The following is a 15,156-nucleotide window of genomic DNA, read 5'->3' as shown; positions in this document are numbered from 1 at the left end:
CCCTTGACAGTTTCTTGATATTGTTAACCTAGTTTAGAGCTTTCTTGAGAGAAAATAACACTTTTTTTTTTGCTATGCTCTATTCTGTATGCTCAATAATATCAATAAGCATATTTCTGTCTATGTAAAATTGTAGTGTGGTTGAGAGTTAAGGGAGGCAAGAATAGATCAGAAGCTATTTCTTCCACTTATATGCTGTTCATAGGTTGAACATGTGCCAGATTATTGTAGCACCTTTTATTTTAGCCTCAGTAATTCAACTCTGGGAAGCCTGGGGTTAGCTTGCAGCCAACTAGGGAGACCCATCTCTTCTGTTATCCCCTAGTTCAAATGGGTGAAAATACACAGAGAAGCAGAGTTGCAAATAGAATCAGAAACTAGAAACATAAATTAAAATATGCCAGACCTGAGGATTTTCTATAAGTAAAAGTAAAACAGATCCTTGAGAATTAATAGCAGGGGCAGGCAGGAAAAAAGTAGACTTTCTACCCATCTTTACTGCATCCCACAGTTTAAGGAAGCCGACTCTTTGCCAACTAGAAACTTGGCAGCTACCTGCTGTGATATTGCAACTGCTATCTGCAGCATCCAGGGCTCTTTTACTCCCTCCCACATCTCTTATCATCACCTCTCTGCTTCCCTTGGTGACCACAGTTCTGTAAAGGCAGGGGCGGGAGTGGACTTGTTATGGTGCACTTTCAGATGTGAAGGGAATAGTAGTAGGAAGGGGCAGAGAGAAGAAAATTTGGGGGTGTGGTATGCATTTTTTCAGGCTCTAATTCAAATGAACACACAAGTGACTCTTTTTAATATGGAAATTTTCATATATTTATAAGAGTAAAGAGAACAGTTTAATAATTCCCTCATACCAATCACCAGCTGAAACACCTCTTGGTTTGGCCCTACTCTTAATTAGGGAAAACTATGTTCTGTTCACAGTGTCCAGGATTAAATAACGGATCACGTACATCATACAGTGAGACAGTGGGATCAGGAGAGTCTTCTTTAGTAAATCAGGGGATTCTTTTTTTTTAAAAATATATTTTATTGAATTTTTTTTACAGAGAGGAAGGGAGAGGGATAGAGAGCTAGAAACATCGATGAGAGAGAAACATTGATCAGCTGCCTCCTGCACACCTCCTACTGGGGATGTGCCCACAACCAAGGTACACGCCCTTGACCGGAATCGAACCCGGGACCCTTGAGTCCGCAGGCTGATGCTCTATCCACTGAGCCAAACCAGTTAGGGAGAAAATCAGGGGATTCTTAATCTGGAATCCATGAATTGACTTCAAGCCATGACAGACTGAATTGCTAAGCAAAATTCTAAGTTCTGGAGTATATAATTGTAATGGGATCCCAACAAGATCCTTAATCTCCAAAAAAAATAGGAACCATAATATTATATGACTGCTCAACACCAGAAATTTGACTAAGAGTTATATGAATCTATCTTTTCTCCAACTTAAGGACTAAGAGTTAAAGTCAAATAATACCAAGGTGGACAGTTAAGGGGAGAGGCCAACTAGAATTTTAAAATGTTTTTCTTAGCAAACAACAAACCTGGATAACTTTTCCAATTTTCAAATAATGGACAGTATTTTTTTAAAGCCATCATGGGCTTATTAAGAAATTCTGCAAAATAAAAGAAAATCTCATTCCTAAGGTACAGAGGGAAATCATATTTAGAAAATATTGAGAAAGGAAACAAGATACTATTACATGGTGTTTGCTTTCTTATTGAAATTATTTAGTGAATCTAAAATAGTACGGAAAAGACAACAGATTGACACAGAAGGGAACCAACTGAGATACCAGCAAAGATTATAGTAATAATAGCTAAATATTTATTGAGTACCAGATACTGTATTAAAACCTTTCATTAATTAGTTAATTAAATCTAATTAAATGATTATCTCCAAGAAAGTTAAAGTAAATAGGTTAACTCACTTCCCCAAAATCATACAATTAGTAAGAGGTGGGTCCCAGATTTGAATCCATGTAGAGTGACTCCAGGGCTCTCTACTTAGGGGACATAGGATGATTACAAAGGATCTTGAATCATTAATGCCTTCAAGACTCCTCTGTTATGCCCAGATTTCAGGATCCCCAAGAAACCACATCAGGGAGCCAGCCAGTCCGATGCAAAAGCATAAGAGTCTTTATTCGAGCTAGCTCGGCTCCCCCACCTTGCCGACGCAGCGACAGGAAGCAGAGAGAGATAACTCTGTGTGGAGACGGGTTATATAGGGGGAGTTGGAGGAAGGGGAGGAGAAAGGACTGTGCTCTGTTGATTGGCCAGGCACAAGTCTGTGTCTTGTTCCTGGGTGTGGCTAGCAGAGGCTTAGACTTCTGGGAAGAAGCTCCTTGCCAAGCATGTGGCCAAGGTAAGATGGAGCACTTACCCTGGGGCAAGGTGGAGGGCCTAGCCCTTACCCTGGGGCAAGGTGGAGGGCCTAGCCCTCGCCCTTTCATCCTCAAAACCCATAAACATTAAAATTTAAGGTACTATTAAAATCCACAATGTAGGAGTCAGAAGAAACACACGTCATTGATGTAGAAAAGCAGTTGAAAGTCTTCCAAAATACAGAAGTGGTAAAGGATAAAGAAGATGAAAATGGTAGGTACAGAGAATAAAGACTCAGTATGTAGATAAACACTATTCCTGGAAAAAGGAGACTATTAAATAGAAGAGAAGCAATAATCAAAGGCAAAATGGAAGACATCCTTGAGGTTAAGGAAGACATAAATTTATAGTTTAAAGGATTTCACTGATATATAGAGATTACTGGATATAGCAGGTTGAAATTTTTGAGAATTAAAAGGTATACTATAGCCCAGCCCATGTGACTCTGTGGATGAGCCTTAATCTATGAACCAGCTGGTCAGGTTTTCATTCCCAGTTAGGGCACATGCCCGGGTTGCAGGCTCAATCCCCAGTAGGGGGTGTGCAGGAGGCAGCCGATCAATGATTCTCTCTCATCATTGATGTTTCTGTCTCTTTCCTTCTCCCTTACTCTCTGAAATCAATAAAAAAATATTTTTAAATGATTTTTTAAAAAAGTAGACCTACACAAATATAGTCAACTGATCTTTGACAAAGAATGGCAGTTCAATGAAGAAAGGAGAGTCTTTTTAACAAATAGGCTGGAAGGAACAGTTGGAAGTCCACATACAAAATAGTGAACCTAGAGACAGCCCTTAAACCTTAAAATGGATCCTAGACATAAACGTGAAACAAAAAGATAAAACTTCTAGGCGAAAAAATAGAAAGTCTAGGTGACCTTGGCTTTGGCAATGACTCTTTAGATACAACAGCAAAACACATATCTGATAAAGTACTTTGTGAAGTTAGCCAACTGCAAAGTTAGCTGTGTACAAAAGCTGCCCGTACTAGTTTAAGGGTCTTCAAAACCATCTTTAGGTTTGATAATTCCCTACGGACTCACAGAATTCATTGAAAACTGTCATACTCACAGTTACAGTTCACTTCAGTTGAAGGATACAGACTTAAATAAACCAGTCACGGGAAAAGGCACACAGAGCAATCTAGAAAAGTGCTAAATGTGGAGCTTCTAGTTGCTCTTTTCTCATGGAGTCAGGTACAGCTTTGCTTTCCCAGTACCGATGCTTGACAGCGTGCACAGAGCATTGCCAGCCAGAGAAGCTTGCTTGAGCTTTGGTGGCCAGTCTTCCCTGCGGTTCAGTCAGGTAAACCTGACCAGGTACTCTTGTAGCTGATTTGTTTCCAATCCCTCAGGAGGTCGAGCTGATACCACTGACTCAAATGCTCCCACCCTGAATCTTATTGTAGGTGTGACTCAAAGCCTCTACCCTAAATCACATTGTTACTATCTGGCTGGCCCAATGCCCCCAGTTAAAATAAACAAAGACACTTTTTATCAGGCACAGCATTCCAAGGGTTTAGAGATAAACTCCCAGGAGCTAAGGGCAAAAGTCAGACCTCTCTTTGGATAAAATTAAATTACTCAACTACCTAAATTTGTATCAATATATATAAAAAGAACCCATGAAGTAGGCAAAAGACCTAAACAGACAACTCACTAAAGAATATATACAGAAGGCAAATAAATAATGAAAGATAACTCACTATCATTTGTCATTAGGGAATTGCAAATTAAAACAATGAAATAGCACTAACACCTTTTAGAATGGCTAAAATCCTAAAAAGTTGACAGTTAACAAACAGCTGGCTGCCATACAGAGCATCAGACTCATTCACTAGTGGTGGGAATGCAAAATGGTGCAGGCACTTTGGAAGACAGTTTGGTAGTTTCTTTTAAAGTCAAACAGTCTTGTAAAAGAAGTGTAAACTTTATATATGTGGTTAATCTCCTATATATAACCAATTTCCTATCTCTGCCACCCCCTAAGCGAACACTTTTCTCAAATTACTTCAACTCCCACACGAGGTACCTTATAGAGAATGTCTCTCAAGCTTTTCTAGAACATTTACAGAAGGTAACTGTTATGCCCAGATTTCAGGATCCCTAAAAAACCAACAGGGAGCCAGCAGTCCGATGCAAAAGCATAAGAGTCTGTATTTCAAGCTAGCTTGAGCTCCCCGTACACCAGACTCACCGACACATCGGCTAGCCAAGTGGCCAAGAGACAGAACCCCGCCTAGAGACGGGTTTTAAAGAGGGGGTTGGAGTAAGGGGAGGAGAAAGGACTGTGCTCTGCCGATTGGCCAGGCACAAGTCGATGTCTTGTTCCTGGGTGTGGCTAGCAGAGTCTTAGACTTCCGGGAAGAACCTTCTTGCCAAGCACGTGGCCAAGGTAAGATGGAGGACGTAGCCCTTACCCTGGGGCAAGATGGAGGGTGTAGCCTTTACCCTGGGGCAAGGTGGAGGGCCTAGCCCTCGCCCTTTCAGTAACCATAATAGAAAACAGGAAAATTTCAATATTGTCCATAAAGCAGAAATTTGATAGGTCCTATATCTGACCACATTGCAATAAAATATGAAATTAATGCTAAAAGTATGCCTGTCACTTCTTTCCCCAAATAGCTATTAAGTCAAAGCAGAAACTTCAACTGCAATGACTTAAAAATAACAAGAAATTATTATAGCCCTGACCAGTTTGGCTCAGTGGATAGAGTGTTGGTCTGCGGACTGAAGGGTCCCGGGTTCAATTCCAGTCAAGGGCATGTACCTTGGTTGCGGGCACATCCCCAGTGGGAGGAGTGCAGGAGGCAGCTGATTGATGTTTCCAACTCTCTATCCCTCTCCCTTCCTCTCTGTAAAAAATCAATAAAATATATTTTAAAAAAAAGAAATTATTATACACACACACACACATATGGGATGCAGTCAAAATTGTGTGTATGCTTTATTATTTTAAAATGGAACTAAACAAGCAGTGAACTCACCTCCCAGAGTTAGGCAAAGTTAGAAGAGGGATATAATAAAAATAAAAACAAAATAGAATAAAGCCAGAAGATAGAAATATGGTAAAACTGAAAGAGCTGGTTGATTGATTTTAATAAACAAAATCTAGGAAGTAATTTAGCAAAATGTTGGAAATATTAGCAACATTAGAGGAATATTAGAGAATTTTTGAAAATGATCAGATTATAGCAGTTAAGTTTGAAAATATTGCTGAAATAAATTATCTGGCCCTGGCCGGTTTTGCTCAGTGGATAGAGCATCGGCCTGCGGACTCAAGGGTCCCAGGTTCGTTTCCGGTCAAGGGCATGTACCTTGGTTGCGGGCACATCCCCAGTGGGGAGTGTGCAGGAGGCGGCTGATCGATGTTTCTCTCTCATCGATGTTTCTAACTCTCTATCCCTCTCCCTTCCTCTCTGTAAAAAATCAATAAAATATATTTTTAAAAAATTATTTTGGGGAAATATATATTACTAAGATTGATTGTTTTTAAGTAGAAAACTTAAAAAGTCTATTATGTTGGAAGAAATAGAAAATGTCCAAAATATCTCTTTAAAAGAGACTCTATGTAAAAGAAATAGAAAATGTCGAAAAAAATCACTTTAAAAGAGATTCTACAGTTTTATGGGCAAGCTTTTTCCTTTTTCTATGAATAGATAATCCAGGCAATAAAACACTCAGTATAAAACTAGAGGTTTCCAGTACATGGAGCAAAACTGATTTAACTAGATAATAAAAATCAACAGTACAGTAAAGTTATCAACCAGTCTCACACTATAGAAGCAAAAACCCAAGTATTCGCAATAAAATTAACATACTAAGAGAACTATATACTTTGAACCAAGTAGCATTTGTCTCAAGAAAGTAAAGATGGTTGACTTAATATCAATAAATTAACAATAATATGTTTACATAGGTAGGTCAAAGAACCATATTTTTGTCTGAAATACTTTTCATGTTATATTTATATATTTTTAATCCTCACCCAATAATTTGTTTTTATTGATTTTCGAGAGAGAGAGACACACACACATCAATGTGAGAGAAACAGATCGGCTGCCTCCCATATACTCCCAAACCAGCCAATGAATGTCTTCCTGGTATTTTAAGGCCTAGGATAAGAGAGAAGATCAATGAAATCTGTAAGACATAAAACTAATGACACACCAATGGCCATGTTTTCCACTATGTGAAGAATGCTGAATTATAGTGAAAGAGAATGATGCTGATATGAGAGAAACTCGGAGGCAACAGACAGACACAGTCCGGTCAACCTTAGAGTTCCTGAGACCTAGCTGCATCCCTGACCCTCCTACTTTAGTTATCTAACCCTTTCTTGTTTTTAAATTTTTGTTACAGTTGACACAATATTATATTAGTTTCAGATGTACACCCCAGTGACTAGACATTATATAACTTACTAAGTGATCATCCTGATAAATCTCATACCCCTCTGACCCCATACATATGCTATTAGAATATTGACTATATCCCCTATGCTGTACTTTACATCCCCATGACTATTCTGCAGCTACCAATTTGTACTTCTTAATTCCTTTAACTTTTCACCCATCCCCCCAACCACCCTCCCATCTGGTAACTGTCAAAATGTTCTCTAGGAGTCTTTCGGTTCTGCTTGTTCATTTATTTTATTATTTAGATTCAATTATTGATAGATATGTATTGCAATTTTATTCATATTTTTTATTGTGTTTTTTTTCTTGTCTGGGAAGCTCTTTATATGTTCTTTGATTCTAAATGATAACTTTGTTGGATAGAATAACCTTGCTTTTTATCACTTTGAATATTTCTTGCCAATCCCTTCTGGCCTGCAAAGTTTGTGTTGAGAAATCAGCTGACCATGTTATGGGAGCTCCCTTGTGGGAGACTAACTGCTTTTTTCTTGCTGTTTCTAAGATTCTCTCTTTGTCTTTAACTTTTGGATTTGTAGTTATGATGTGTCTTGGTGTGGGCCTCTTTGGGTTCATCTTGTTTGGGACTCTGAGCTTTCTGGACTTGTATATCTATTACCTTTACCAGGTTAGGGAAATTTTCTGTCATTATTCTTTCAAATAGGTTTTCAATTTCTTATTCTCTCTTCTCCTTCTGGCACCCCATGATGTGAATGTTGGTGCACTTGAATTTGTCCCAGAGGCTCCTTACCTTATCCTCATTTTTTTTTTTAATTCTTTTTTCTTTTTGCTGTTCTGATTGGGTATTTTTTTGCTTCCTTATATTCCAAATCGCTGATTTGATTTTAGGCTTCATCTATTCTGTTGATTCCTTGTAATGCATTCTTCATTTCAGTTAGTGTATTCTTTATTTCTGACTGGTTCTTTTTTTTTTTTTAAACATGTTTTTTATTGATTTTAGAGAGAAAGGAAGGGAGAAGGAGAGAAAGATAGAAACATTGATCAGCTGCTTCCTGCAGGCCCCCTACTGAGGATCAAGCCTGCAACCCTGGCATGTTACCTGCCCAGGAATCGAACCAGTTACCTCTTGGTGCATGGGACAATGCTCAATCCACTGAGCCACACCAGCGGGCCAGTGACTTGTTCTTTTTTATGGTTTCCTAGCCCTTTCCTGCATTCTGTGAGCCAGTTGAGCCAACTAATTTCCTTTCAAGTCAAAGTAGTTGAGTTGAATTTCTATCCCTTATAACTAAATTAATACCTGAATTTGGATGAAGCATTCTGACTCCAATGTTCTTTCTTTCTCTAATGTACCATATTCCTTCTCTAAAGCAGTTATTGTCTCCAGTGGTCAGCAAACTCATTAGTCAACAGAGCCAAATATCAACAGTTACAACGATTGAAATTTCTTTTGAGAGCCAAATTTTTTAAACTTAAACTATATAGGTAGGTACATTGTTATTAACTTAATTAGGGTACTCCTAAGGCTTAGGAAGAGCCACACTCAAGGGGCCAAAGAGCCGCATGTGGCTTGCAAGCCGCAGTTTGCCGACCACGGGTCTAGACCAGAGCTGTTTAATGGAACTTTCTGCAATGATGGAAATGTTTTGTATCTGCAGTGTCTAATACAGTAACTGTTAGCCATGTGTGGCTATTGAGGTCTTAACATGTGTCTAGTGCAATTGGGAAATTAAAATTCTAATTTAACTTTAATCAGTTTAAATTTAAATACCCACATGTGGCTAAGGCTACCAATATTTTTGATACTGTAGCTCTAGACATTGTGAGGACATTAGAAATTGTATCTCTTATTTCTTTTCTTTTGTTTTTTTAATCAGGGAAGTGGTGTGTGTTTAGGGAAACAAACAAGATTAGACATTTTACTTGAAAATGTGAATATGTATAGGAAATCACATGGCTAATTTCCATTCCTTCCATAATATGGATGTGGTAGATAGTTTAGCAGAAATGGGGCAAATAAAAACTATTATTGTGCTATCATAGTGTCACTTCTGTCTATAGAACATAAATGTATTTGTAAAATGTAGTTAATATTTGTTCATGTTGCCAAGAAACATAGCAAACTCTAGTCCAAATAAATTAGCATATAAGTCTGGTGTTTTTCAGCTAATCAGTCTTTGTAAATAATATTTTGCTTAAGTGGATTTTCTGTATAAGATTAAAGAAATGTTATTTGAGAGGATCTACATAAGGTGCATTTTATTTCCGCACAGTGTGTCATTCACTTGTGGGGAACAAGTCTAAAAGAACACAGGAGGTAGTGATTATGCTGTCGGGCGAGAAAGGCTTGGGAGTAGAGTGAAGGGCAGAATTGGGACTAGGGAAAGGTTTCTGGCAAGGAAGGCAAACAGGGAGAAGGAAATCTATGAAAGACTAGAGATAGGCTTAAGGTCAGATCCACGGAGCAGGTCAGTTTGTCTAGCTCAGTGCCTGGTGCTCAGTAAGTGTTTGTTGAAGGAAAGAATGATAGCTAGGGAAAAGAAGAATTGCTCTTGCAGGAACTATGGAATCCTACTTTGGTCCCACCTTATTTTGTCTATACTTGATCTCAGCCATCACATGTATTCTTTTTTTTTTTTTTAATATATTTTTTTATTGATTTTTTTACAGAGAGGAAGGGAGAGAGATAGAGAGTTAGAAACATCGATGAGAGAGAAACATCGATCAGCTGCCTCCTGCACATCTCCTGCTGGGGATGTGCCCGCAACCCAGGTACATGCCCTTGACCGGAATCGAACCTGGGACCTTTCAGTCCGCAGGCCGACGCTCTATCCACTGAGCCAAACCGGTTTCGGCAACACATGTATTCTTGACCTTGAGTTGCTATTGGGTTTATTGTTAGAACATATACTAAATGTGTGAGGGAAGAGATCAACCAAAGAACTTATATGCATATATGCATAACCCATGGACACAGACAATAGTGGGGTGAAGGCCTGGCAGGGGATGGGAGTGGGGAGAAGAGGGATCGAGGGGGAAAAAAAGAAAGAGGACATCTGTAATATTTTCAACAATAAAGATAAATTTAAACAAAAAAAAAAGGAAAAAATAAAACAAGTGCCTGATTGGGGAAAAAAAAAAAGAATGGAACAGAGTAGGTATCTAGTCCCTGGATATCCTGGCCTTGGGTAGCATGGTGAGCACTTCTGGCTGATCTGATAAGTTAGAGGCAAGTGCTTATTTTCTGTGTGGTTTCTAAAAGGCAATCAAGATGACCAGAAGCAAGGTGGAAAGTTAAACATTTTTCATATGAGTATGTAAATAGATGTAAACATGTACGATTTTTAAAAAAATATATTTTATTGATTTTTTACAGCGAGGAAGGAAGAGGGATAGAGAGTTAGAAACATCGACGAGAGAGGAACATCCATCAGCTGCCTCCTGCACACCCCCCACTGGGGATATGCTCGCAACCAAGGTATATGCCCTTGACTGGAATCGAACCTGGGACCCTTCGGTCCGCAGGCTGACGCTCTATCCACTGAGCCAAACCGGTCAGAGCAACATGTAAGATTTTAATACATGAAATTGATTCGGTGCTGTATAAAAAAATGGTTAGGCTGAAGCCGGTTTGGCTCGATGGATAGAGCGTCGGCCTGCGGACTGAAAGGTCCCAGGTTCGATTCCGGTCAAGGGCATGTACCTGGGTTGCGGGCACATCCCCAGTGGGGGATGTGCAGGAGGCAGCTGATCGATGTTTCTCTCTCATCGATGTTTCTAACTCTCTATCTCTCTCCCTTCCTCTCTGTAAAAAATCAATAAAATATATTTAAAAAAAAAATCAATAAAATATATTTTTTAAAAAATGGTTTAGGCATGCATCTTTTTTTATTCAAATGTCCTCTGAAATCTGATAGCCCATAAAAACTTAGTGTATAGAATTTTAACCATTTCCTTTACTCACATATTATAGTGATTTTATATCTGATAGTGAAAACAGATTTTAGAATCTGAAAAAATACAAAGCTATATATATAGGTTGTATTTTCAATTTTAAGTGAAAATATATATATATATATTTGTAACCCAATTTAATTTGCACCCTTACATGATATCATTCTCTATCGGTATGTAAGAGTAACTTGTACGTAGTCTGTTTGCAAAGAAAAGTTTGACTAAGAAAAGCCTCCCTTTGATCTGTTTCATTGAATATATGTTTGAGTGTCTAACAGGCACTGTTTTAGACCCTGGGAATAGGACCCTGAACTAAGCACAATCCTCCCTCTGTTGGCGAGGCGCACTGTCAGAGGGCATCATTCCGATGAAGTAATAACCAAGTGAATAAGCAGAGGTGCCTCACTCATCTTGGACAGGTGCACAAGGGAGCTCGGATAGAAACTGATAAACTCCCTGAAGGCAGGGTCTTTGTTTGGCTTTGTCTGTTGTGTTCACTGCTCTATCCCCAGAGCCCAGAATAGTGGTTGGCTCATAACAGGCATTCAATAAACATGTATTGTTGATTGAAGAGTTTATTGTTTTGAATTTGTATAATCATAGACATGTACTTTAGTGAATAATTTTTACATTTAGGTAGTTGAAATTTTTATAATCTCAGTTACCTTATTTTTATGTTTCTTACCTACATTTTGTTTCTCCTTGTGCCCAGAAATCCAGAAGCAGGAAAAATTTATTAATATTAATAATTAGTCCAATGGTAACCTGACATGGCAAAGGATAGATTTTGAAAGCACCTTCAGAGGTCATCTTTTGTTCGGTTTCCTGCCCAGGAAAAACTGAGTAAAATAGTTAGGTCTGTATCTTTACTCATTAAACAACTAGGACAACATAATTGGATTCTCTCTTGAGAAAATGGAGAAAGGTACTTAACCCTAGATATAAAGGTACTAACCTGAAAATGTAGAACTTCTAACTGTGTGGGAAAGTGAAAAAAAAACCAAGCCCAACTAAGCTGCTCTTTGTTGATATCAGAAATGGGCCTGTCATTCATTTTGGCATTGAAGCATAGCCTCCTATCTCAGGGGGCAGGACCAGGACTTTTTTTTTCCTCCCTGAAGAGCTGGACAGTTATTACAGGTTGAAAAGCCCCGACCAATTTTTCAAGAGTTTGGCCTTTTTTTTCTTTTTCTTTCTGAAACTCATGGTGTTTTCGCTCTGCTTTCAAGATGCGTTAAGGTCTCCTGCGTTTTGACTGCTTTGCAGCCAGCCAATATCCTGACATGTACAATTCGAATTATGCAGGTTTCATGAGTAAGTTTAATCTTATTTTTTAGCTAGTTAAAATTCAAGTGCTTTTTAGAAAAACGGAGTTAGGCATTTTATTTCACTACTTTTATTTTAGGTATAATTTAATCAACCTTTACTTTAAAAAAGCAAGATTTTATATTAAAATGTCTCTTTTGTCTCTAAGAGCTGCACTTTCAGTTTCTTTTGAAGTGTCGTTTTGTATTAGATAATATTCACAGGTCTTCTGAAAGACAGTTAACTCACCAGTTTTCTTGAGCATCTTTTTAGTTTTACTCAGTATTTTAAATTGAGCTTCCTGAGCTCGATTGCTTATGTCTGACACAGTCTCAAGTTTCCAGTGAATGGTAACAAAGACTGTAGAGTGTTGTGGGTACTGCAGTGAGAGGCATGCTTCTTTAGACCAGGTAAGAGAGATCATTTTGTTTCTTACTGCTGGGTGAGTTTTTACAGCGCTTATTTTATATAGTTTCAACTGCAGCAAAATTACATTGATAAGTAGCCAAGAGCACGCTGAATTCAAGACGTCCTTGCTTGTTGCAGACAGGAAAACTAGAGTATGGGGGTTGGGATTGGGGGGAAGGGTAGAGTAAGTTTAGTTTATCACTCAGTTACTTATATAAATCAATTAAAATGAGAAAATAATTCCGGAGCTCAGTTTTCTTCATCCAGGAACTAAGGAAGCAGTTGAGGAAATGCATAATTTTAAAGGTACTTCATGGTTAATTGCTTGTGAATGCAATTCAAATGATAGTTTTTACTTTCATTTCTTTCCAGTAGTTAATAAAATAAGCTTTGCCCGCAACTATGCACTTTTTTCATTTATGAAAACTTTTAAATTGTCAACAGTAAAATAGGCTTCCTCAGGATCCTTGGAATAAACCTGACACTTAAAAAAACATTTCAGCTTCTATGGCTGTTTCATTTTTTTTTCCCCCCAGTACATTTTTCTTAAAAAGTATTTGTGCTTTGAAAATGTCAGCTGTATTCTAATGAAGCTCGGGCATTGTTTGCACATAAAGGGGCCGGTGCATTCCACAGCTTTATGGTTTATTATGAGGCACAGTGTGAGAGTGTGGGTGGCACCATTTGCTGTCTGCCTCTTGGGGTAGTGACTGCCATTATGTTAGTGTTGGACTGGCAAAGAATATATAACATGCAAGATCCTATGTGAATCTGGGTACTGTGAAGAAAATCTTAACCCTAAACAATACCGAGTGAGCCCGGAATGTGTGACAACTTGATTGAGTTGGTCATTTCAAGAATACTCTTGAAGTCTGCGTTTGAGTTACAATTAATATCCTACCAGTCACATCTCTTGTTTTTGGATATATATAACATTTACTCATTCTTTGAACTTTAATAAGGAAATCAGTGTTTCTAAGTAAACTATGACATTTTAAGTAGATGCAGTAAAATGTTAAATAATACATTTATTTGGAAAAAAAGTTTTAAGCAACTTAGTGTGGGTGGGGAGGGGGAGTGAGAGGGAGAGGAGGTCAGGCAGAGAGCCTTTCTTTCAGTTAGGAAAGCTCTGTGAAGAAAAAAAGCAACAGATGTTTCTTCTGTTACAATTGAGGCTGTTTCATTCAAAATTCACAGTAGCTGAAATGGGGAGGGGAGGTCATAAATCTGACTTAATCAGCGAATAAATAAAACTTAGTTATTTAAATTTATTCTTTTATATTCAGGATTTGAGAATCAGTATAGGGTAACATTCTGAGTAACACCTTTTGAAGAGGCTTCTTAAAATCTTAAACATTCATGTGTAATGGAAATGTGAGAAAGTTAATTTTAGTGCATAAAAAGGTCATTAAATCATGTTAGGGAAAATCATTATAAAATATGTAAGGAATACTGCAGTTGCAACAGTTTGGAATTGCACAATAGGTACTAAGGCTCAAAATGAAATTGCAGTATGAAACATCATTCGAGTATAGTGGTAGATCATTTTATCTTCAATAAGAAGCATGAGACTTATTCCAGAAGGTCTTTGAATCTTCTTTGTGGGAGAAATATTTTAAGTTTATTTGAAATGATCTGTTCCAGTTTGCCTCTAAAAAGAAAGACCATAAGCTTAGATTTGGTTGCTAATGGAAAGAGGGGATGAGGGACCTGTTTATCTGCTCAAAAGAGTGGGAAAGAAGAACTTGAAAGCTGCATGCATGCCAGGAGAGCTGTAAAGAAATCTACTTGAATTTGTGGGATAAATAATAAGTCACATAAAAACCTTTCCTTTTACTAGTAACATGAAGAGAAGTTCTGTGCTCCTAGAAAGTGTGCATTTAATACGCATTTCAACTTTACGCAGTTTCTTAAAAGTTATCTCTTGTAAAACCAGCGTGCCAGATCTTTCACGTATTAGGCACTGATTAAAAATTGGACATACACTACACTGTGAAATTAGTAAAAATATGTACTAGTAATAACCAAAAAATTATTTGAACCATTTATCTATGGAGCAAATAGTAAGTGGTTTTCTAAATGTTTAATGGGTCTAAGGAAAAGACTGGAAAACATACTAATATTCAAGGAGATTATTAAAATTTTCTCTTGCGCTTAACTAGGACCTGTGATCTACCCTGAAGATTTTCTTAGCTTTAAATAATAATGACAGAATTTAGAGATTTTGAAGCTTTTCAGATCATTGTTTTAATTAAGATTGAGATTCTAGCCAGAGCGGTTTGGCTCAGTGGATAGAGCATTGGCCTGTGGACTAAAGGGTCCCCAGTTCGATTCTAGTCAAGGGTACATGCCAGGGCTGTGGGCTCGATCCCCACTGGGGGGTGTGCAGGAGGCAGCTGATCAGTGATTCTCTCTCATCATTGATGTTTCTATCTCTCTCTCCCTCGCCCTTCCTCTCTGAAATCAATAAAGATATCTTAAAGATAAATAAATAAAAATTCTATGCAATATTTTTAAAAAGTTGAAATTCTAAAATTGATCTAAGTACATTTGGTTTTTAAAGGAATAGCATTATGTAGCAGTTGAGGATTTTTTTCCTCTTTAAGATAAGTAAAATAACTTTCTTGGAGTTTAAAGTAGATTTACGAACTATAGATTTGACTAACGTATGAAATATATATATGTAACTTGGATGGAATAGACAGCCC

At 37.8% G+C, this 15,156-nt stretch overlaps 1 protein-coding gene across 8 annotated transcripts in view; it reads left to right on the top strand.

Moving 5' to 3' along the window:
- Positions 1-15,156, top strand: part of TFDP2 (transcription factor Dp-2) — a 120,175-nt gene that overhangs the window by 57,095 nt on the left and 47,924 nt on the right. For 2 of the 8 annotated variants that reach the window (XM_070433540.1, XM_070433538.1), the window contains exon 1: positions 11,929-12,049. The exons of 5 other annotated variants lie outside the window; for them this stretch is intronic. Coding sequence is in view for 1 of the 3 variants with exons in the window: in XM_070433536.1 (XP_070289637.1) it covers positions 12,019-12,049 (31 nt within the window). In the remaining 2 variants the exon portion in view is untranslated. Of the gene's footprint in view, positions 1-11,915; positions 12,050-15,156 lie in introns of those variants that run through there. One more of the 8 variants, XM_070433536.1, reaches the window with a different exon arrangement.

This window comes from Myotis yumanensis, unplaced genomic scaffold, assembly GCF_028538775.1.
Source record: "Myotis yumanensis isolate MYYU_CA2020_CCGP unplaced genomic scaffold, mMyoYum1.0.hap1 SCAF_14, whole genome shotgun sequence".
Classification (NCBI taxonomy): domain Eukaryota; kingdom Metazoa; phylum Chordata; class Mammalia; order Chiroptera; family Vespertilionidae; genus Myotis; species Myotis yumanensis.
The sequence above is the reverse complement of the archived record's forward strand: the minus strand, read 5'-3'. Positions and strand labels throughout refer to the sequence as shown.